This window comes from Schistocerca gregaria, chromosome X, assembly GCF_023897955.1.
Source record: "Schistocerca gregaria isolate iqSchGreg1 chromosome X, iqSchGreg1.2, whole genome shotgun sequence".
Taxonomy (NCBI): Eukaryota; Metazoa; Arthropoda; class Insecta; order Orthoptera; family Acrididae; genus Schistocerca; species Schistocerca gregaria.
In genome coordinates, this window is record NC_064931.1 from 209,475,946 (window position 1) to 209,501,967 (window position 26,022).

The 26,022-nt window shown below is 37.4% G+C and overlaps 1 protein-coding gene across 4 annotated transcripts in view; it reads left to right on the forward strand.

Annotated features, from left to right (window-relative positions):
- The window catches only part of LOC126298804 (1-phosphatidylinositol 4,5-bisphosphate phosphodiesterase eta-2-like), a 428,484-nt gene that overhangs the window by 387,767 nt on the left and 14,695 nt on the right, over positions 1-26,022 (forward strand). For all 4 annotated transcript variants that reach the window (XM_049990266.1, XM_049990265.1, XM_049990268.1 and 1 more), the window contains exons 12-15: positions 1,214-1,393; positions 13,023-13,167; positions 25,289-25,449; positions 25,558-25,707. In XM_049990266.1, the coding sequence (XP_049846223.1) occupies positions 1,214-1,393; positions 13,023-13,167; positions 25,289-25,449; positions 25,558-25,707 (636 nt within the window). The remainder of the gene's footprint in view (positions 1-1,213; positions 1,394-13,022; positions 13,168-25,288; positions 25,450-25,557; positions 25,708-26,022) is intronic.

The window sequence follows — 26,022 nt, forward strand, 5'->3', positions numbered from 1 at the left end:
TTTTCTGTTGGTGTATATCAGTCGTAATGTCCTTTATTATTATTATTATTATTATTATTATTATTATTATTATTATTATTGTAGAAACAATAAATGGTGGATCAGTTGCAGAATGGAAGGTTTATTAAAACAACTTTGCACTGGTTTTAATGTTTATAGAAATTTCTTCTTCAGAAGGAAACATTCACAACTGAATCAAACATGGTGGCAGGCAGAGAGATGTTAAAATATAGCTGAAAGACATGAGTTAAATATAAAATGTCACCTCCAAAATAATTAAAATGTGCAAAACATGGTTGTTATCACTTGGGATTTCCTCATCAATGTACAGTTAGTGCAACAATCATGTACACACTGCTTGGGCTAAAGAAAGATAAGGCACTTGCAATAGGAGTAAGGATGGTGTGTGATAGTACCTCTGGCACAACATGTAATCCTGTTATCAATATTTCCTTCTGAACAGATGTTGTTATAAACATTGAAACCATAGTAATGGGGTTTTAAGAAGCCTTCCATTTTGCAACTGATTGGTCGTTTGTTGTTTCCACAAAAAGATTTCATCCTACAGTGGCTGCTCCAGCCATACACAAAATTTTAAAATTATTATTATTATTATTATTATTATTAGTGTCAATTATTATTGTTGTGAATATTTTTGTAGTGTCGTTGGCATGTGTTTTTCCTGGCCACATGTAAGGGAGGGCCTTAAGGCCCTAATCTGGTCATCCTAAATAAGCAATGAATAAATAAAACTAAATTTTTAAATCTGCCATGTGTTACCTATTTGAAAACAACATGAAAAATGGACACATTTGTGTCCTGTCATCACTGAATCAAGCAGGGACTCTGAGTTGTAATACAATTGGTAATATTGATTTGAAGAGTGTGGGTAATGTTCACAAAAATTTCTACTGACGAATGGAATACTTCAGAGAAGACATGATGGTATGAAATTGAAATGAATATATAGCTCCATCTATGAGATTAAAAACATATGTTTTTTGTGTTTATTTAAATTTTTATTCCTTACCTTAAAAGGGAAAAGTCATTTAAAAAAATAGCTGTGTGTAAGTCTCTTACCTTCAGATTTTGTTATCATTACTTAGCAAACTAAGTTGAGACCAAGTGCTCAATTTTTTGCAGTGTTACTTCATTACTCTTTTCTATGTCTCTTGATGTACAATGCATTAAGGTAATTTGATATATATTACAGGTAAATGCTATCAGATGTCATCATTTAATGAAAGAAAAGCCATGAAATTAATTCAGAAAAGTGGTCCCGAATTTGTGAAACACAATCTTATTCAGCTTAGCCGCATATATCCTTCTGGTAGACGAGCAATGTCATCCAATTACAAACCAATTCCATTTTGGAATGTTGGGTGTCAAATTGGTAAGTTCATACATTTGTTGCTGATATTAGTTTTAATGCAATTAGCTGTTAGTACCTTAACCCTTACTGACTCTTTAACTTTTGGATATAATTAAACCTTATAGTACTTCACACAGTTTTGTCAGAATACATTCATAAAAACCTTATGATTCAATCTGGATAGAAGGAGGAGGAGGAGATTAGTGTTTAACGTCTCTTCGACAACAAGGTCATTAGAGACGGAGCGCAAGCTCGGGTGAGGGAAGGATGGGGAAGGAAATCGGCCTTGCCCTTTTAAAGGAACCATCCTGGCATTGGCCTGATGCAATTTAGGGAAATCGCGGAAAACCTAAATCAGGATGGCCGGAGACGGGATTGAACTGTCATCCTCCCGAATGCGAGTCCAGTGTGCTAAAATCTGGATATAAATTGCTAATAAAAACAAGGAAGTGTTAGTTGGGTAAGTAAGTTCATTGTGTATTCTACAGATGATGTGCATTGTTGCAATTATGACCTTAGACAGAAGACTTGTCACTTTTTTCTTTAAATTGCACACCACATATGTCCTGCTGGGTAGTACCATCCATCAAGTTAATTACATATGTCAGAAACAAGTAAGTATCATCTTAGTCAGTATCAGTCTTCATAATTGGCTACTGTATAAATGGTAGCTCTCGTTGTGTTCTTCAATTCCAGTTTATTACCCACATATGTACCACTCATCTAGCTATTATCTGACCTAATATTTACCCCAGTTTCCCCTCATTCAGTTGAACATCTGTGTCAATGACACAAGGTCATACAACAAATTATAATATATGTAGAACCTTTTAAATGAAACATATCTGAATAGAAAACTTTGAACTATGGAAATACAGAATGAAAAAAACTGAAAAATAGTGAGAACACACTAGTGGTGACTGAATCAGTAAGATTACAGACTAACAACCTGACCTTATTTTGCAAATTTGGGTATGACCCAACATTTCCTGCTCTTTTCAATTTACAGCTTAAAATCACAAAATGGAATGTTTGGATAATGGATGCACTATCCCTGTTGGTAACTCAGAACAGGAATCCACAAATACATCTTATAATGCATTGGATAATAGGATACTGTAGGAAACCAACATTTGCAGTGACGAAGAACTGTGATATACTGAAATGCTTTCTAAGATTAAGTTAAGAAAGGAGTACTATTTTGCAACACTGATATGAATTTTCTTCCAAAATTTGGAAACCAGAAGGAATCGGAAGTATTTAGACAGAAGAGCCATATACAAATCTTTGAGTTGCAAAAAATGAGATTCTTAGATGAAAATGTAGTTGATACACATTGGTCAAACTATTTGAACTATTCAGGACCGGTGTGTGGAACATCATCAGCACACTTGGTTGTTCCAGCCTGAGAAGGTGGCACTCGTGGAACATTGTCTTAACGAAGGACACAGGATGATGTACGACAAGACATAATTGATCTCTCCTGCTTCTCACTATTGGGAATGTGTTTTTAAGGAACCCATTGAAATTAGATTATCCAATAATATTATTAACAGGCGTAAGGGTTTTCCTCTAAGTAAGATATGGAATCCGATTTTGCACGACATTAAACAACAGTGGTCTTCTTTCCGATTCTTCCAACTAGTGCTGTTGAGATTTATCATTTCTGCCGTCTTCTCCCACCGGCGCGCTGTGTGTCTACTTGCCACCAGGAGGTGCTGCCCATCATGTCATGCATGTGTGATGCTCTGTTTCATGGTGTATAAAGGTTTCCATCGTTGTGGCTGGAATTCAGTTCCGGCGAGGCAGTGCACTAGCATTAACTCACCTGAAGATGGCAGCCAGCTAGTCCACCGAAATATTGTGTCTGGACGATTACATGATCCGGCTGCAAACCCATGAAGAATTTCAATAGTATCAGAAAGAATGTTCATGTTAACAATAAAGTGGATGAATAAAAGCTATAGCTGCATAAATTGCTGTGCACATATAATTGAAAATAATAGAAATGTGCATAAAGGAAATCATTTGTAGGCTCTTTCAAAATGATGGAACACAGCAATCAGTCAACCTTTTCTTTCAGATTTTATTAAGCAAATCTAGATTTCGTCTAGTGCCTAGCCATTATCAGTGCACTATATCATGGTATCAATGCATGTCCTAGTAGGGTAGTCCCGTGTTCGAACTTCTGTCACAGTTCATTCAATACTACTGCATAATGCATTGATACTACAATATAACAGATTGATAATGGCTAGGCACTAGCCAAAATCTAGATCTGCTTAATAAAACCTGAAAGTAAAAGATGACTGACAGCTGTGGTCCATCATTTTGAAAGTCATATCATAGTCATTGAGTGCATCCACATTCCTAATGGAAAGTAACTTGATGGTTAATTGTAGGATCTTTTGGAATCTGCCATTCCCAACATACCTAAAAACTGTGTTAAAATGCTTTCTAGTGATTTCAGTTACCAGGTTGGTCAAAAAAATCGAAATTTAAGAATATTGTAGGAGAATACCCAGCACACTTATGAATGAACATAAATGGTGAAAAGCTGAACATAAGTAAAATGTTCCAGTTAAAACTGATGTCCACACATTTTCACAAACTATCAAGAAAAATCAAAACTTGGATATGTCCAAATCCAAATCTGGGAGAATTTTAGGTGGTTTACTTAGCCATATCCAAAAGGAATATCAAATTCCCCAATGTTAAAGTGGTTAGAATTGGGGAATTTGATTCAGATTATTATATCTGTAAGGTTAAAGCTTGATTTCTTTCTTGTGAAATAAAAGAAAAACCCAAAACCATTAACAACATACAAAATATAGACATATTTAGAAAAGAAATAGAGACAATGGAAACAGTTGACTGGCATGAATAAAAAGAAGATCTGGTGCAATAAAGAGTGTGAAGAGGCACTAGAGCAAAGAGCTCAGAAATGGAGAAACTGGTGATGTTCAGAAAAAGGAGGACACTTTGAACAGTTCAGCAACCAAAAAAACAGAAACATCAAAAGTAATGTGGAAAATCAAAAGAACCTCTGAAAATGCTCAGTTTGTAGAAATACAAGATGATTTAAGCAACAATATTGGTAGAAAATTTTACTAAATTTTTAAACATGTACTTAAAATTCATCAGGCTCCAACTATTTCTTTCAAAGATGAAAATAGCAAAATATAATTGAATTACATGAAAAAATGATAAATATTAGCAACATTTCACAAGTAAGTAGATATACTGTAGCACCAGTATAGGACTTCCCAGATCATTAAATAAAGGTCTAAATCAGTTCTGAGACACAACATATACAAGTATTATCCCAAGTGCTCATTTTTCGGCTAGTTATTTTCTTTGTATCTAACTGTGTAGCCCCCAAATATTACTCTGTTTGCCACAAAGGAATGAAAGTGTGCAAATTAAACAAGTTTCAGTGGGAAATTTCCTAGCAGATCAAAATTAAGTGACAAAATGGGACTCCAACGCTAAACTTAGCCTTTGATGGGCAATAATCTTATCAAATGCACCATCAGGCATGACTCATGGCATGTCTTCAAAGCATTTATGCTGCTGGTACATTGTTCCTGTTTTCCAAAGTTGACAGGTACTCTCCTGCATATTTTGTTAGATTAACACTTCCAGAAGATGAGATATCAAGGAAATACTTCATAACCAGAATCTAGTTGATGTTAATCTTTTTTTGTGCTGTTTAGTGTGTTCTGTTTTGATACTTCCTGGGAGATCAAAGCTATATATCAGGCAGGGACTCAAGCCTGGAACCTTGCCTTTCACTGCCAAGTGTTTTATAGACTGAGCTATCCAGGTATGATCCACAATCTGCATTCACTGCCTCAGTTTTGTCATACATCTCTCCTACTTTCCAGCCTCCACAGAAGTTCTTCTTCGGACCTTGTCAGATTAGCACAGCTGGAAGAAAGGATATAACAGAAAAATGGTTTAGTCACAGCCTAGAGAGTGTTGTATTCTGCAGCATGGTATTTGCTGTTCTGAAACTACGTAAGAAATCAAAGCTGAAATGGGTGGTTGTGAGTTGTACCTTGATAGGTAAATCAGTATCATGAATTGTAGGGGTCCTAGGTTCAAGTCCCAGTGTAGCATACAGTTTTAATCTCAAAAATCAAAAGAACCGCTGAAAATTCTCAGCTTATAGAAATACAAGATGATTTTAGCAACAATATTGGTAGAAAATTTTACAAAATTTTTAAACATGTACTTAAAAGTCATCAGGCTCCAACTATTTCTTTCAAAGATGAAAATAGCAAAATATAATTGAATAACATGAAAAAATGATAAATATTAGCAACATTTCACAAGTACTGGGTGTTTCAAAAATGACCGGCATATTTGAAACGGCAATACAAACTAAATGAGCAGCGATAGAAACACACCATTTGTTGCAATATTCTTGGGACAACAGTACATTTTCAGGCAGATAAACTTTCGAAATTACAGTAGTTACAATTGTCAACAACAGATGGCACTGCTGTCTGGGAAACTCTATAATACGATATTTTCCACATATCCACCATGTGTAGCAATAATATGGTGTAGTCTCTGAATGAAATTACCCGAAACCTTTGACAACGTGTCTGGCGGAATGGCTTCACATGCAGATGAGATGTACTGCTTCAGCTGTTCAATTGTTTCTGGATTCTGGCGGTACACCTGGTCTTTCAAGTGTCCCCACAGAAAGAAGTCACAGGGGTTCATGTCTGGCGAATAGGGAGGCCAATCCATGCCGCCTCCTGTATGTTTCGGATAACCCAAAGCAATCACACGATCATCGAAATATTCATTCAGGAAATTAAAGACGTCGGCTGTGCGATGTGGCCGGGCACCATCTTGTATAAACCACGAGGTGTTCGCAGTGTCGTCTAAGGCAGTTTGTACTGCCACAAATTCATGAAGAATGTCCCGATAGCGCGATGCAGTAATCGTTTCGGATCTGAAAATTGGGCCAATGATTCCTTTGGAAGAAATGGCGGCCCAGACCAGTACTTTTTGAGGATGCAGGGAGGATGGGACTGCAACATGGGGCTTTTCGGTTCCCCATATGCGCCAGTTCTGTTTATTGACGAAGCCGTCCAGGTAAAAATAAGCTTTGTCAGTAAACCAAATGCTGCCCACATGCATATCGCCATCATCAATCCTGTGCACTATATCGTTAGCGAATGTCTCTCGTGCAGCAATGGTAGCGGCACTGAGGGGTTGCCGCGTTTGAATTTTGTATGGATAAAGGTGTAAACTCTGGCGCATGAGACGATACGTGGACGTTGGCATTATTTGGACCGCAGCTGGAACACAGCGAACGGAAACCCGAGGCCGCTGTTGGATCACCTGCTGCACTAGCTGCGCGTTGCCCTCTGTGGTTGCCGTACGTGGTCGCCCTACCTTTCCAGCACGTTCATCTGTCATGTTCCCAGTCCGTTGAAATTTTTGAAACAGATCCTTTACTGTATCGCTTTTCGGTCCTTTGGTTACATTAAACCTCCGTTGAAAACTTCGTCTTGTTGCAACAACACTGTGTTCTAGGTGGTGGAATTCCAACACCAGAAAAATCCTCTGTTCTAAGGAATAAACCATGTTGTCCACAGCACACTTGCACGTTGTGAACAGCACACGCTTACAGCAGAAAGACGACGTACAGAATGGTGCACCCACAGACTGTGTTGTCTTCTATATCTTTCACATCACTTGCAGCGCCATCTGTTGTTGAAAATTGTAACTACTGTAATTTCGAAAGTTTGTCCGCCTGAAAATGTACTGTTGTCCCAAGCATATTGCAAAAAACGGTGTATTTCTATCGCTGCTCGTTTAGTTTTTATTGCCATTTCAAATATACCGGTCATTTCTGAAACACCCTGTAAGTAGACACTGTACTGCAGAGTGAACCGTTAGTCCTGAAAATAACTCTTACACTGTGGCCATGTGAAATGGTTTTAACTAAGAGTGAAACTTTAACCTTCCTTTAATCATCTGAGATATAAATATCCTAGATCAACACACCAGTTATGACTTCACTTCCCACATAAGGTACATATATCATAAAATTTACTTGTGCATAACATACAAATGATTTTATGTAGCTTAACAATAGTTCAGAAACCATGTCACAAGGTTACTTTTCATTGCTACCTTAGCATAAGTTACAAATATCTTTGGACTTGATATGTTATTGTGAAAAGTGAAAATTATAAATAACATTTAATTTTGCTATGGTACTTAGCTCCTTTGTTGGTAATTTTAGGTAGTTTGCAGATGCTTTTGAAATCTCTCATCTAGTAGTCCAGAATTTTTATAGGTGACCATTAAAACACTATTCTGCAATGGATACATTTTGTTTTTCTTTTATTTTTTCTTCTAGACACATTTTCTGAAAAAAATTTATGGAAATAGTCACAGCATGAATTTTTCACAAATAACTGAGTTACTAATGAGCTGATGTCTGTAGGCATGACAATCAAAATAACAACTGAGACACTAAATCTCCTGCAGTTTATGTACTCTCTGCCTATTTCTAATCTATCGTTCAATATGTGTACATTTGAGAAGGAAAAACTCTTCTAATTACTAACAGTTTTCTAAACAAAAGTGAATTACAATGAAACAACAATTTAAATGTAACAAAAGTGCAGTTTCTGTTTACTAAATTAAATTCTCATTTATAATCAAAGATTTGAGAAATGATGCGTTCATTTACCTTATTATTTTTAAATGTATGACTTTCAATTAAAGGTGTTCATGAAAACAAATTTTGCTGTTATATTCAGAAGATATTTAATTAAGTGTCAAACAAACAAAAATTGCTTGGTATCTTTTAACCACACATTTTGACAATGTCAAAAAGTTACTTATTTCTCATTTTGTATTTAGAAAAATATATAAAAGAAAATAAATTACTATTTTCCCTTTTCATTATGTCTGTTCATTCCGTATGGAGCAAAATCATAACTGATAGGATTACTCACAATAACTGCTGACAAGCTCATGTAAAGTTATTTCATTAGCTCAAATGTATTGTGTAATTCACCTGAAAATGTGTATCACCAACAACTAACCCAAAACTCTATCATAAGTTTCAATTTTATGTTTGGTATCATATACTTTAGTATTGGAATTTAGCCTAATTCCTGGTGCTTTATAAACTTCTATGAAGGTGGAAAAATATGAGAGAGTTACTGCCAGATGAATTGTGAAAACAGACTGTGAATCATGCCTGGATCTCAAAAATGGAGATTTCTCACATGGAGACTCTAATCATCTAATTTATTGGGAAAATTACATTTTTGTTAGCTATGGGTTTAATAAGACAGCCTGTGAAATTTTACTAAATGCCTTCTGTGATATGTACCTAGAAAAAATAGGTGGGAACCCCACTCATGATGGAAATATATTGGATCTAATGTCAACAAACAGACCTGACTTTAATCATCCAATTGATTGTGAAAATTACATTTTGTTAGTGATGGGTGTGATAAGACAGCATGTGAAATTTTACTAAATGCCTTCTCTGAAAAGTACCTAGAACATTTAGGTGGAACCCCACTCATAATGGAAATATATTGGATCTAATGTCAACAAATAGACCTGACCTCTTAGAGGATGTCCACATCAAAACTGATCAGAAACCTTAATGCGGTTGTGGCTACAATGATTACTGAAGTACAAAGGACAAATAAAACAAGCAGAAAGATATATATGTTCAATAAACCAGATAAAAAATTCAGTAATGTTATATGTCAATGAGGAACTTGAAACTTTCAGCAAAGGTCAGGAGTATGTAGAAGAACTCAAGCTTAAGTTTAAAAGAATAGTTGACCATTCACTGGATGGATATGTACCCAGTAGAACAGTTAATAATGGGAGGGAATCTCTATAGTATACAGCCACTTTAAATAAATTTCTAAAGAAACAAAGAGTACTGCATAATAGGTGTAAAACAAAGTTTAGGGCTATAGATAGAGATACTGAATGAAATCCATTTGGCTGTCAATAGAACAGTGACTACCATAGCAGAATATTGTTAAGTGATCTTTTGCAGAACCCAAAGAATTCTCATTGTATGTAAAGGCTGTTAGTGGCACCAAAGTTGGAGTCCCTAGTGAATGAGACAGAAACTGGAATTGAGGGTAGCAAAGCAAAAGCTAAAATGCTTAACTGTATTTTCAAGTTTTTCTTTACAAATGAAAACCCAGGAGAATTGTGCCAATTTAGTCTTTGTACCACTGAACTACTTCTGTCAGTGGTGTTGAGAAACAGCTGAAATCATTAAAACTGAACAAAGCTCCAGGTCCCAATGGAATCCCTCTCAGATTCTAGACTGAATTTGTGGCTGAGTTAGCCCCTCTTCTAACTATAATTGATTGTAGATCCCTCAAACTAAAAACCATTCCCAGTTCTTGGAAAAAGGCACAGGTCACACCCATCTACAATGAGGGTATTAGAACTGATCCACAGAACTACCATCCAATATCCTTGATGTCCATTTGTTGTAGAATCTTGGAACATATTCTGAGCTTAAACATAATGAGGTATCTTGAACAGAATAACCATATCAATGCTGACCAGCATGGATTTTGAAAACATTTATCATGTGAAATCCAACTCACATCTTTCTCACATGACATCCTGAAAGCATTGAATCAAGGCAGTCAGGTAGATGCAGTATTTCTCAATTTCCATAAAGCATTTGACTCAGTACCACACCTACACTTATTGTCAAAAGTACAATTATATGGGGTATCAAGTGAAATTTATCACTGGATGCAGGACATTTAGGTAAGGAGGACACAGCATGTTATCTTGGATGGAGAGTCATAGTCAGATGTAGAAGTAACTTCAGGTGGGCTCCAGGGAAATGTGTTGGGCTTTAAATGATTACTCCAGGGATATACTATAATGCTCTACTTATTGCTCACTAAGATATCATGAGGATAAGATTGTTTGCATCAAGGAAGCACTCTGCATAAAGGAAATAACACAGTTTCAGAGACATTACACACCTCATACAGATATGATTTTGTGTATATAGACTGAAATGGTGAGTGAAAATTTGTACCGAGGACAGGAGTCAAACCCAGGTCTGCTGCTTACTAGATAGGTGTGTTAGCCGCTACGCCATATTGGCACAGCAGTTTAAGCGGAGTGGGACAGCAGTGAGAATTTGGATCAAGGAGGGAGGTATGCCAGGGTAATCCATATACTTGTGTGAACTGCTGTGGCAAAGTAGCTTAGTGGCTAATGCACCTGCCTAGTAAGTGGGAGACCCAGGTTTGACTCTCAGCCTTGGTACAAATTTTCATTTGCTATTTCAGTCCATATACATAAAATCATATCTGTATGAGACTACATGTCATTTCATTGTATAAGTACCTGCACCTTGGGTTCAAAATGGTTTCGCCATTTACGTGTAACTCTGAGGTGCTGTTCCAGAGCATAGAGAGCCTCAGCAATTCTGTTCATATGTAAGGGGGAATTTAAAGTAGACTTGGCTGGCAGTGAGAATTTGGGTCTAGAAGCAAGAGATTCCAGGATAATCCATGCAGTTGTGTGAACTGCTGTGCCAATGTGGCTTAGTGGTCAACGCAACTGCCTAGTGAGCAGGAGATCCAGGTTTGATTCCCGGCATTGGGACAAATTTTCACTCGCCTCTTCAGTCTATATACATACCTGCATAAAGAAAATCTACTTGCAGTTATGTTTTTCTTACATTAAAATGAATCAAAGGTCCCCCAAAATTAAACTCGACTGACCCACCAACCTCAGACTTTCCAAATTTTCTGTTTTACTTTATTGGAATTTCATCCCTGCACCCCACGTGAATGGGGTAGGATGGATACAGAACAATTTGTTGCTCTACAGCAAAGCAAGTTTGTAAAACATAGTTTCAGAATATTACATATGAGAAAATTGGTATACTTTAAGAATGAATGATGAAACCTAAGTTGACTCATCAACTGTAACATCTTCAGGTTTACATGAGAATGACACTATAGCTGAAACAAGTTTGTCATAAGGAAGAAGCACTACTAATTAAACTATTTGCAGTTTGCCTGGAATCATTCATAATAAAGTGTCATATTATGATGCATTCTATGCTGCAGGCCTTGCCAAAAAGAAAATAATTATACATTTTTAAAATTATTTAAGAAGTGGTCATACAATGATGATATTAACAGTGCTTATCATCTTTTAAAACCATACTAATGGAATAAGGCATTTTACTGCAGGAAGTGTAGAAGGAGGACTTATACCACAGATCATGCTGTTCAAACACTGCCTCATCTGCACTCATCAGCTCACCTACACAGAGGTGCATGTAGTTTAAGCTACCAATCAGATTGCTTTATTGAACACACAGTGCACACATGCAAGCCACAGTAGAGTCATTTTGCAGTCAACTTCAAATGCCGGTTCTCTAAATTTCCTCAATAGTATTTCACAAAAAGTATGTTGTTTTCCTCCCAGGGATTCCCATTTGAGTTCATGAAGCACCTCAATAATACTCACATATTGATTGAACCTACCAGAAGTGAATAAAGTTGCCTCCTCTGAACTGCTTCAATGTCTTCCTTTAATCTGACCCAGAGGAGATCAAAAACACTCAAGAAACACTAAAGAATGAGTCACACTAGCCCCCTTTAGGGATGAACCACACTTTCCAAAAATCCTCCCAATAAATTGAAGTTGACCATTTGCCTTTCTCACTACAATTGTTATGCATTCGTTCAATTTCATGTCACTTTTTCAATGTTTTGCCTAGATATTTAATTGACGTGAGTGTGCCAATGCTGCATTCAAACATTAGTTAATTGTTTTTCCTACTCATCTGCATTAAACTATTTTTTCTAGATTTAGAGCAAGCTGTCATTCATTACACCAACTATAAAGTTTGTCTAGGCCATCTTGCATCCTCTTACAATCACTCAATGATGACACCTTCCCCCACACTACAGTATCATCGTCAAACAGACAAAGATTGCTGTGCACCCTGTTGGTGAGATCATTCACGTATAGAGAGAATAAGTGATTTCCTATCACACTTCCTTGGGGTACTCTTGACAGTATGCTTGTCTCTGACAAACACTCACCGTTGAGGACAATGTACTGGGTTCTATTACATAAGGAGTCTTCAAGTCACTCACACATCCGGGGAACATGTTCTGTATGCTCATAGTGAGAAAAGAGCAAACTGAGTTTCTCACAATTAATGCATTCTGTCAAGCAACAATCTTGATATGCTGATAAGACAAACCAAAGGTTGATTTTAATTATGTCTACCTATTTTGGTTATTGCTTAGAGCACTTGGAGGTTGAAACAGTAAATTTTAGTGCAGAAAGGCTACATTCAGGGTGTAATAAGATTTTTTAGTTTGTAAAATTACTGAGAGTGCAAAAATAATTCATAAATGGAATTTTATTTTGTAGGACTTACTTTATACCATGTTATATCTGCATCTGTGGTATTTTGACTGCAATTTATCAGCCTTCTTCTGTACTATCTAAAAATTCTGCATGAATTATCAGTTGGATCTTGATATGATTTCAAAAGTAGCACAAAGATTGCCAATGATGTCTCCTACAGGTGATTAACTTCACTGGTTTTAGATTTTTTTTCTTTTTGCAGTTGCCCTTAACTATCAGAGTGCAGGAAAGCCAATGTTTCACAATGAAGCCAAATTCCGACAGAATGGTGCTTGTGGATACGTCCTGAAACCTATGTATCTCAGGAAGGATGTTGGATATGATCCAGAAATGGTTTACAGTGGAAGGTGAGTGTCACAGATACAGTAAAATTTGTGAAAACTGCTGCATAGAGAAGGAGACATGTGAAGCATATTTTATAACATAAGTTAGTTACATGACAATAAACAGATGATTATAATTACTGAACTGTACATGATCATTTACTCTGAGAATTCAGGATGTGTGAAGCCACCATAGGGTAAGGTGTGGTAAATCCAGCCTAGTAGTTTCTTGTGGCTATAAAATGCTTATCTGAGGTTGGATCTTAAAGTTATATACGTTAAATTATAGGTAATATGAAGGAGCAGCTGTTTGCAAAATATTTTTGTTATACCATTAACAGTTTTTGAGATATCTGTATTTTAAGAAACGTCCATTTTTGTCATTTGCAGAAATGGTGGGGTAAATCCAACCCTCTATTTGTTTGGTTGATCTTGCTTAGAAATAGTTCTAAATGAACGTTTTTTGGGGAAATAATGATAAGCAATTACGATTTTTACATAAATGAACAAAATGTATTCATAAAAATAATAATGTTTAGAGTACTAAATGTACTGAAAGTTAAGTGAATGTAAATTTTAATTGAAAAACAGCAACGTCGATCTCAGAATGTTAAAATCACGAGCAACAGCTCGTAAAGACATTCCCATTTGCTTTGCAGCAACAGCTCAGCAAATATCGTTTTGATTGCGTTTTGTCATTTTTCGTTTGTGATTTCCTACCTTTTCCTAAAGATAAACAAAAATTCAGTTTGTTTACATAAATAAATAATTCCATGCACATAAATGTTAAAAAATATGTGGTCTGATTTACCCCACCATGCCATGTTTCATTTAACACCCATAGAAACAATTTACATGACATTTCCAGCAACAATGGTACATACACTGAATAGGTCACTAAATGCACTACAAAAATCACTTACCATTTGTTTTGCGATCATTTTATTTAGTAAGGTAAATCTGGTGATGCAATTTGCACAAAAATTAAATTGAAACAATCAAAAACACACTTGTTGTCTTTTGGATGTCTAAATGTCAAATGCGGCAAAGCTGTCAAGGTGACATTTTCATTATTTTGAAGGCTCCATATGGTAACACTAATTCGAATTTGCTCCACTTTGCCATTTCTCACAAATAGAGGGCAGTTGGGTTTACCCGTCCACTCGGATTTACCCCACCTTACCCAATAGTTCATGGTATAAAGCCAAAGGGGTCATGGTTATTGGAAGACTATGACAAATATGGTGCTAACCAAATTCATCCCAGACCATTTTCATTGAGCAAGGGAAGCAATGATGCCTGTTGTTCAACAAAGATATCTTCCACATTCTTCACCCAATGTGGATAGGCATTATTCTTGTGAAATACTGCATTTGGAAGTGGTGGAGTGGAGTACCTCAGAATCTGAAACCTCTCTGATGTAATGGTGTTACTATGTATATAATTAAAAATATACCATACATTAACTGAGAAAGCATCTTGTATTGAATGGCACTGCAGGCAGTCCCTGTTTCCTCATGAAGCAACCGTGGGTTGCGAAAGCTTGATATTTGTGTGTGTGTTTGTTATCGTGTCTATCTACCAGCGCTTTCCCATTTGGTAAGTCACAGCACCTTTTTTTAATATATTTTTCCCATGTGGAATGTTTCTTTCAAAGGGTAATTCATACCAGTATTATCAGTTTTCTGTCATGTACCATTCACGTACTGAGAAAAGGAAAAATGACTATCTATATGCCTCTGTATGTGTGCTAATCTGTTTTATCTTATTCTCGGATTTGTATAGTGGTGGCAGCAGAATGTTCACACAGCGTTCTTGAAATACGGGTTCTCCAAATTTATGTGACAGTGTTTCATGAGAACTGTGCCATCTTTCTTCTGAGAATTCTCATTTCTAAGTTGTCTGAGCATTGATGTTACACTTTCATATGGGTTATACTGTTCTAATAAATTGTAGAAAGAGTGCCCAATGAAGTATTCTTTTACTTTGTTTTTGAATATTTGGGGATTTTGAATTCCTTTGCACCAGAATTTAAACCTCCATTCTAAACTCCAGAGAGAGGTGCATATCCTGTAGACCCACTGGTTATATTGATGAATCACTGAATGTACTTATACTTATGTCCAGTGAAGTTAAGCAGTGTGAATGAATACATTTGCTGGTAACAGGTTATGTGGTGAAACACTCATGATAGATTTAAGGTTTGCCACAGACCGCCATGGCCTCACATGTCAACCAACCAATGTTTACAGCAAACTCTCTGGTGTATCTATTGATGGTGACTCAGCACTATGTACTTTTCTCATGGACTGTGTATTGAACTTTGTTGATACCTACTGATGACATTTGGCTAGCACACAGATTTGCCTGTTCGACTAATGTGGAACTGTCTTCACTCACCATTCAACTGACTGTTGTGTTTACAGTGAATGAATTGATGGCATACGAGTGCACTGAAACGATGGTTTGTATTCCAGTGTTTCACAATCAAACCTATAAACAGTGTTCACTTGCAAAATGTGAAAGTCATTTAACAAACTTCCAGAGTACTCTATCTTCCAAGAGGTTCCCACCTCAAGAAATCCATTGTTTTGCAGATTCCCAGAAGAGCAGGAACTAATACTTTCTTTTATTTGTTTGTACATAATTTGTGTTTAACAATATCTGTGTTGTTGAAGAATCAGTCTCACCACACATTGTCCGTATGGAAATTATTTCTACTTCTAGTGTTGTGGTTGTTAACTGTTGTGTCCATCCTAACTTCACTCTAATTATTAACCAAAAATACCATTAGGGAATTGATAAATTGGAATGTAAACATAAGAAGTCCTAGCACCTTGGAGAGGTTTCTGCAAGATGTTTGGTTATCAACTTTACACAATAGTCTTATTGCATATTTCTTTAGAATAAATAATTTTTTCATATTGGATGCAACTTCCCACAATATTATGACATAGAGCAGAATGGAGTGAAAGTATGCAAAATATGCTAACAACCCTGTCTGCAGGTCAACACAGTGACAGAGATTTCTAAGTGCAAAGCATGTAGAACTGAGCTTCTGCTTAAATTTTCCATATGCTGTTGTCACTTCAGTTTATCATCCATTTGATGAGCCACTTTTGTGTCCATGTTTTCAGCTTTTGTTAGAAAGAATTCACTGAATTTAGTAGCCAATGATTTCAATTTACTGTCTTGTTGCTACTGTCATCTGAGAATGCAATATCATTTCTCCTGAGAAGTTTATTCATTTCAAGCCTAAGAATGTTCCAAGTTGACCTTACTTTGTTCATGGAATTTTCAATTTTTTATGCACAGTAGATGGTTTTGATTCCACTTGTTAAGCATCCTTTTTCCTGACTTCAACTACACTCCTGGAAATTGAAATAAGAACACTGTGAATCCATTGTCCCAGGAAGGGGAAACTTTATTGACACATTCCTGGGGTCAGATACATCACATGATCACACTGACAGAACCACAGGCACATAGACACAGGCAACAGAGCATGCACAATGTCGGCACTAGTACAGTGTATATCCACCTTTCGCAGCAATGCAGGCTGCTATTTTCCCATGGAGACGATCTTAGAGATGCTGGATGTAGTCCTGTGGAACGGCTTGCCATGCCATTTCCACCTGGCGCCTCAGTTGGACCAGCGTTCGTGCTGCACATGCAGACCGCGCGAGACGACGCTTCATCCAGTCCCAAACATGCTCAATGGGGGACAGATCCGGAGATCTTGCTGGCCAGTGCAGTTGACTTACACCTTCTAGAGCACGTTGGGTGGCACGGGATACATGCGGACGTGCATTGTCCTGTTGGAACAGCAAGTTCCCTTGCCGGTCTAGGAATGGTAGAACGATGGGTTCGATGACGGTTTGGATGTACCGTGCACTATTCAGTGTCCCCTCGATGATCACCAGAGGTGTACGGCCAGTTGAGGAGATCGCTCCCCACACCATGATGCCGGGTGTTGGCCCTGTGTGCCTCAGTCGTATGCAGTCCTGATTGTGGCGCTCACCTGCACGGCACCAAACACGCATACGACCATCATTGGCACCAAGGCAGAAGCGACTCTCATCGCTGAAGACGACACGTCTCCATTCGTCCCTCCATTCACGCCTGTTGCGACACCACTGGAGGCGGGCTGCACGATGTTGGGGCGTGAGCGGAAGACGGCCTAACGGTGTGCGGGACCGTAGCCCAGCTTCATGGAGACTGTTGCGAATGGTCCTCGCCGATACCCCAGGAGCAACAGTGTCCCTAATTTGCTGGGAAGTGGCGGTGCGGTCCCCTACGATCTTGGCGTGCATCCGTGCGTCGCTGCGGTCCGGTCCCAGGTCGACGGGCACGTGCACCTTCCGCCGACCACTGGCGACAACATCGATGTACTGTGGAGATCTCACGCCCCACGTGTTGAGCAATTCGGCGGTACGTCCACCCGGCCTCCCGCATGCCCACTATACGCCCTCGCTCAAAGTCCGTCAACTGCACATACGGTTCACGTCCACGCTGTCGCGGCATGCTACCAGTGTTAAAGACTGCGATGGAGCTCCGTATGCCACGGCAAACTGGCTGACACTGACGGCAGCGGTGCACAAATGCTGCGCAGCTAGCGCCATTCGACGGCCAACACCACGGTTCCTGGTGTGTCCGCTGTGCCGTGCGTGTGATCATTGCTTGTACAGCCCTCTCGCAGTGTCCGGAGCAAGTATGGTGGGTCTGACACACCGGTGTCAATGTGTTCTTTTTTCCATTTCCAGGAGTGTATAAACGTCTCTGACCTGTCGCAAAGGAAAATTCTATTCATAATGTAAAAATCTGTTTAGGGCAGAATGAAATTTCTTATCTACCGTGTTTCCCTGGTATACTTCTTCCCATTTTTCATACCTTAAATTCTCTCTGAATAATGTAACTGAGTCAGCATTTACAATTCTGTGAAGTTTTCCTTTTTTTGTTGGCTAAACTTAAATTATAGGGAAACTTTATTGGTGTCATTTGACCATCATGGTCAGATAAACAAATTATGTGGTTCACAAGTATTTCATTAATTACAGTTCCATTTAGAAACACAATATCAATTGCTGTTGCAATATGTCATTCTGGTTTCATTGGGAATGTTACTGTGGTGGTTAAATCAAGTCCGGACATACGATCAGAACTATTTGAGACGAAATCTGTATTGAAATTTCCACTTTCCAGTTATTTCTACGGAGTCTTATTTGTAACCCTCCCACCCCCTCCCCCAGTAAATGCTTAATGAAGTTCAAAAATTATTTTTAGGGGCTTATAGATTGTCAAAACTGCTATCTTGTATGTTTCTAAGTCTATTACAAAAGTATAGCACTCAGGTAGCTGCAATGCGGTGTTCATTGTGGTCTATGGTCTGGGACTTAATTCTGCTTTTAGTGCTTATAGCCACTCCCCACTCCCATATCTCATATTATGCGCAGGCCTATAGTAATTTTATACTAACATGTACCCATTTAGGTGCAATTGTCAAATTTCTGTGACTTCCATACGATAATATGTGATTATTTCTCCAAAAAAATGAGACCTTAAAATGTACAAATAATTGAGGTTTCATTGGTATGTATATATTTTTATATGAAGCTAATCAGTGGCATAACTTAACAGATATTCCAGATGTTTGAATAGGGTTTTCTGGGATATCACAAGAAAATACAACTGAATTTACAGACATAATACCTTTATTTGTCTTCATTGTAGTCTTCGTTCATCACAGTACAATTTTGCCAACAATTATAATATTCCAGAATGAGAAGTTCGGAAGGTAGGAGACGAGGTACTGGCAGAAGTAAAGCTGTGAGGATGGTGCGTGAGTCGTGCTTTGGGTAGCTCAGTTGAGAGCACTTGCCCACGAAAGGCAAAGGTCCCGAGTTCGAGTCTCGGTCCAGCACACAGTTTTAATCTGCCAGGAAGTTTCAATTATAATATTGTTAGTTATTGACACTGAAAGCTTTGTCTGAGGTAGTCGAAGCATTGATGTTACACACATTTGGTAGCCCATCAATATGGCAGGAAGACAGCTGATATGGCATCACCATAGAAAGATGGTTCTACTTTAGGTTGAAATTGTACCACCAAGTCTCTTACCCCTTGAAGATGATTTGCAGAAAATATTAATTTTAGTCACGAATATCAGTGAAATCTTCAGCCACATACATTCTTGTTGCCTGTTCTTCACCAGTCAATTGGCACAGTGCAAATCAGGGATGTAACTTCAGCTTACAAAAACATTGGTGAAAGTTGGTATCAATACTATTATTGCTAATCCTCATTTCCTCTGACATCACTATCAGAGACAATATTTGCTCCTGTACAAATATCCATTACATTTGCTTCCTGTCTGTCATTACGCTTAGCAATAATGTTGAGCCCAAATGTGGCTCACCATCATCAACTGTTTCCTTTCCATCCTAAAACATTTAAAACATTCATAAACACATTGTCTTCTCACAGCTTCTGTTCTGTATACTTGCACCAACATTATATGCATCTGCGTTACCCTACCTGTCCGGCCCGATAGCTGAATGGTCAGCATGATGGACTGCCGTCCTAAGGGGCCCGGTTTTGATTCCCGGCTGGGTCAGGGATTTTCTCCGCTTAGGGACTGGGTGTTGTGTTGTCTTCATTATCATTTCATCCCCATCTGGAATGCAGGTCGCCCAATGTGGTGTCGAATGTAATAAGACCTGAACCAAGGCGGCCGGTCCTGCCACGTAAGGGCCTCCTGGCCAATGACACCAAATGCTCATTTCCATTTTCCATTAACCTACCATCCTAGCAAAATTTGTATTACTGTATTACTCAATTGCATTTTGATGCATATCCTAGCAGTCACTGAGTGCAGCAGTGAAAAACAATTTTAGCATACTGTGTTCAAGAAACTGTCATTTAGAAATGAAATCAGTTTATTAAGCTTTGTAATTGTACCTTCACCAGATCACAGTATGCGAGTAGCCACAAAGATGTAATTTTATTATGATTAGTATTTCTTGGTACATATGCCATTTCAAAATGCCTACCTCTGTCCAAAACCTGATGCTGGGTATATTCAAGACAATATATGTGACTGTTTGTCAGTATTGAAAAAGATATTACTCAACAGCTCTTAAACTTCGTTTTTCATATCAAAATATTGTGTATGTTCTCCAAGACCTGAGTAACTGATGAAACACCTTCACTGTGATGAAGCAACAGAGTTGGGGAATGGCAGTCACCAGTGAAAAATGTATGAATTTCACAGATGTTAATATCAACAACAGAAAGGGTAAAGGTGCAACTCATTGCATAGTTGAGACATTGATCAATAGACAAGCACACAAACAAGACTGAAATAGTTGTTAAGCTTTCAACAGTGTCCTTCCTGATAGCAAAAAGACTAAAAAAAACATTTTTGGCTACAGCGTAATGAGCTGCTGTAATGAAGCTCCTCTACTGTTAGTAGTCCACAGAACTTTTCACTGTTGTATAGATGGTATTATTATGGAAATATTAGAAAACTGTCATAAGTGATTACTCATAGCCTTGAAATACACAAATTTAGTACCTGTGGAGATCTTTACACAATTCATGAACTTCGCCTTAACTGGCATGGAAAAATCGATTTAGTGACTTCAGTTTATAATGTCATGAAAAATTTTAGCACCAATGTGAACTCAAGACAGTCATGTTTGAACAAAGAGTGCACCACATTGCAAGAAAATTATAGGAAAGGCAGTGAACATAGACAGACCATATTAGACATCTGGCTGGTGAAAAACCTGATAAAGCTGCTTATGGACAAGCAGTCCTTCAGTGTATGGGAACAGATCATATTGCAAAAATGGGTAGCAAAAAATACCTTTCCCAGACCTTCAACTAAGTTGTGCTTTTACAGAAAACCGTGTAATTGCTTCTGTAAATAAAAAACTGGAAATTTGCCACCAAAATAATCTGCAATAATATCAGTGATGTCACAGTCAATGTCCATGAGCAAGAAGGTAAAGATTGTGACCATATTCTGTGTTTTAGTGATCATCGGGCACTTCTGGTATAGAAAAAATTTGTGATAAAAACTATAACTTAGTATGTTAACTCTATGTAAAGCATAAAGAAAGAGGTTGTGTTGCTATTTATGTTAAAAAAATGTCACAAACAGTGAAATTAATGTACACAACTTTTGTTTAGAGCGGCATTTCTAAGTGCCTGCCATAGAATTGTTGTTAACCAGAAAATTTAATGTCCACATACACTCTTGCTTCTATAGTCAGTTTCCACACTGGAATAAATCTATGTACAAGCACATTGTGCTGTAACTGCTAGGCAAGTGTTGAATCATCTCTCTGACCAAGACAGACAACAATTCTCTATTAACAGTACAAGTGGTCATGAGAATGAAAGTGGTCTACATTGGGAAGTAACAAGGACAACTGACGATGAAATTATCCAAACTTTTCAATCATGTGTAGAAGACATAAACTGGAGGCCTATGTATAATGCAGACAATGCTAATTCGAAGTACATTTTCTTAAGTAAAGGAGTGTCACTAATATCTAAAAGTACCTTCCCAAAAAGGATATATAAGGTCCAAACTGAAGAATCAATCAATCAGCCATGGATCACCACCAGTACAAAGACTTCTTGCAAAAGAAAATGAGAGCTGTTCATCACATAAAAATTTTTAGACAACACCATACAGTAAAATCACTATAAAATATTTTAAAATACTAAGTAAAGTTATTGAGAAGTCTAAAAGTTTGGATTTAAGCTTCAAAACTAATAAATCTAATAACACAAATGAACACAATATGGGAGGTGATAAGGAGTAAGACTTGTACAGTATGTCTCTCTAGGACTGAAAACATTGCTCTAAATGCTGAAGGTAAATAAGTACACTGTTAAGAGACTGAGGCAAAAATCCTTAATTAGCATTTTTAAGTGCGTTTGCCAAGAAAAAATAATGTTATGGCTATTTAGAAAAGGCCATTAAAACTGTGAAAGAAGATTTCCCCAATTCTATAGAACAGACAGGTATACTCCCTGTAACAGTACAAAAAGTAAGGAAAATGATCACTTCCTAAAAAGCAAAATCTCAAGAGGTGTCAACAATTTTTCAAGCAAACAGGAAAAACCAATTTGGCTTCAGAAGTGATATATTTCATGATCTTTCTTAAGGTTCCTGACTGTGTCAATCATAGAATATTTGTACAGGAAGCATGCCACTATGGCATCAGAGGACAATTAGGTAACTGGCTAAAGTCCTGTCTACAGGACAGACAAACAGAAAGTAGTGTTAAATGGAAACAACATGCAGATAGGAGAGATAGATTATGACTATGGAATGACACATTATAGAGTGCCACAACATTCTGACCTTGGCCCCTACTATTTCTTATATACATCAGTGACCTATCTCTGCCCTCCTACAAAGCAAGAAAATTCATAATGTTTGCAGATGACACAACCATGTTGATATACAATAAAACATCCACTGACTTAAAAGTTTAACATCAGCTAATTACTTACAGACATTCTGAAATGGTTCACAGCAAACACTCTGGTAATAATCTTCAGCAAAACCTGTTACACTCAGTTGCATTCTGATCAAAATGGTCCACAGGAGGCTATTATCACACATGAGAGCCATCAAATACTGAGGGTATACTGCTCAAAATTCTTAGGTCTCTATACACGAGGAGGGATTAAATACAAATGGCATTTTTGTTCCTGAAGATCAATAGTTGGTAGGACTGGCCCCGCACTTCTGCTATGCTTAGGCGGGACCGTTAGAAGTGAGGAGAGTATGCTGTTAGATATTTGCCACCATTTTGTCAGTAACGCCAGTAATGTCTGAGCATCAGGTGCACCCCTCCATTGCGCAATGAATAATTATCAAATTTCTTGCTTGCAAAGAAGTTACAGTGGCAGAAATTTGCCACAGATTGACTGCACAGTTTGGTGATAAAACATTGTCAAGGACACGTGTGTTTGCCTGGCATAAAAAGTTCAAGGAAGGACAAGAACATGTTGAAAATCAGCATCACAATCGCTGTTCTTGGACCAGCATTACAGACAAAAACATTCATGTGGTTAAAGATATTATTGACGACAATCAACAAGTGAGAGTATCAGAAATATCACAAAAAGTTGGAATCAGTTATGGGAACTGTCAAGCAATCATCACTTATGACCTGCAGTACTGTAAAGTGAGTTTCAGATGGTTTCCTAAATTTTTGACCAAAAATCTGAAGTTGAGATGTTTGGAGGTCTGTCAGAGGCTTACAGCAAAATGTTTGCAGAAGAAAGTGCATTTTTGAGTTGGATTGTCACCTTTGACAAAACATGGGTTCACCACTACACTCCAGAATCCAAACAAGCCTGTAAGGAGTGGCGGAGGAAAAGGGAGACAGCACCAGTGAAAGCCAAGGCTCAACTGTTATCTGGCAAAGTTCTTTAACCATTCTTTCGACCAGTGAGGCATTTTGCTGATTGAGTTTTTGCATGAGCAATGCACAATCAATGCTGCTTACCGCTGCAAACTCTTGAACAAGACGAGAGTTGCGTATCACAGAAAAAGACGAGACCAATCGATTCGACAGTCATCCTTCTCCACGACAATGCGTGACCCCATACTGTAGCTCTATCGGTCTCCAAGCTTCAGGAAATGCACTGGACTACACTTGATCATCCTCCTTATTGCCTGGACTTATCACCTTGCAATTTACATTTATTTAGACTGCTTAAAGGAGTTCTAGGAGGGTGACCATTTGAAGATGACTAGAGTGTGGGAGACTTCGTGTGCAACTGGCTGGTGAAATGGCCCAGTTCTTTTTATGATGAGGGCACCAAAAAGCTGCCCATACACTAGGACAAATGCATTTCCAAAGCAGGAGACTATGTGGAAAAATAAATTATAGTTGCCTTGAGTTTTTCAATAAATGAATTTAAATAAAAAATAAAAACCCATTTATATTTGATCTGCCCTCATAGATAACAAGCTTAACAGAGAATGCCTCATTCTCTAAACCTTTAAAAGCTCAGCAACATCTGGCATCAGGATAATCTCCATAATCGGAGACATCAGTGTCTCAAAAACTGCCTATTTTGGCTACTTCCATTTTATTAACAAATCTTTGCATTGTGAAAGCATTTGAGTGAGTAGTATTTGGATTGACTCCAAGAACCTCATGTTGTAATCTCTTCAAGGAAGTTGGGACATTCATGTTTCACAATTCTTCTGACTCTAAAATGAAAGAGGCACATCACCATCACAATATGAGAAGCAAATGTGATGTAGACTGCAACCAGAAAAATTTGTCTCTGGTGCAAAAAGGTGCAAAACATACTAGCACAAAAATCTTCAGCTCATTTCCAAGTGATATTAAGTCCTTACAAGGTAATAACTGATTATAAAAAAAAAGCAGAAGAGGTTTCTGCTGGAAAAAATTTCTATTCTGTGGATGAATTCTATAACAGAGACAGATAAGACTATTTCCCATATTTTTCTGTGTTTTCCCATTGTAATATCTCTAACTGTTTTAATTATACCTTATAAATCACATTCTTTTGTTCTGTAAGTCATGAAAATGGTCTTTGTACATTATAAATCCAATTATATGTTTAGGTAATATATGAAATTTGTATTTTGATCTTTGTGCATAATTGTTGATAAGTATTTTTTTAGTGTTAATTTACATTTTTAACCGCTGCATGATATTGTTGATGACATGAATATAATAATGAATTAAATGTTTTGACTCATTTCACATCCACACACAATAATGGACTTGTGGAATGTGTATCACAACAAATAAAACAAGAATTTTAAACTAATAAGAACATCAAAACCACAAGTAGTTAAAAATTCTTTCTTGTGCTCTAGAACATTTCAAACACTTTCCTTTACTGCACGTTTGTCCACTTACTTCACTTTCGTAGTTATAACTGTAAAAAGTCAAAGTATGATGCATAAAGACATGTTCTGTTTCACAATCAAATCCGTTAATGATAGTGGTGTACTTATCAGAGAAATTCATAAATATGCATACATACAAAACTGCTTGTTTTCATCACATACATTTTGAGATCATAGTAATTAGTTAATTTTGTGCTTTCTTGACATATTTCTAATCTTTTTCAGCAAACCCAAGTACCTCACACTGACTGTCATAAGTGGGCAGCACATTCCTAAGCCTGGCCAAGACTCAGAAGGAGAAATAGTTGATCCCTATGTCAAAGTAAAAATACTGGGACATCCCCTTGATATTCAGAAACAAAAAACAGATCCTGTAAGAGACAATGGTATGCCTATTAATTTTTTATTGACAGAAAAACATCAGACTGGAATGTATATCTGAATATATCTCATATTTTGTAGTCTGTGCCTATATAAAGACATTTTGTTCATAGGTTTCAATCCAAGGTGGGACTGTAGAATGTATTTTGTGGTAAGAATGCCTGAGCTTGCTATGGTGCAGTTCATTGTGAAGGATATGAATAGTACAGGAAAAGATGCATTTCTTGGAAGTTATGCACTCCCGTTTAACAGCGTAACGGAAGGTATGGAACTCCATTCAAATATTACAGCTTTATAATTGTGTAACATTGGTGTACTAGATAGCAGGGAGAGTAATCTCTGGTTTTTCACAAGATACATTCTAGTTTTTCAACTAATTCTCATTTTTATTTCTTGAAACCAACAATTAATATATTACTTTTTTTTATTTCTCAAACATTCAAATGAAGTAAATTTAAATAAATACTAAATACAAATTTTGCCTCAAGTTATTTAGATAGTTTTGGTAAAACAAGATGTGTTGTTGTTGTGGTCTTTAGTCCAAAGAGTGGTTTGCTGCAGCCCTCCATACTATGCTA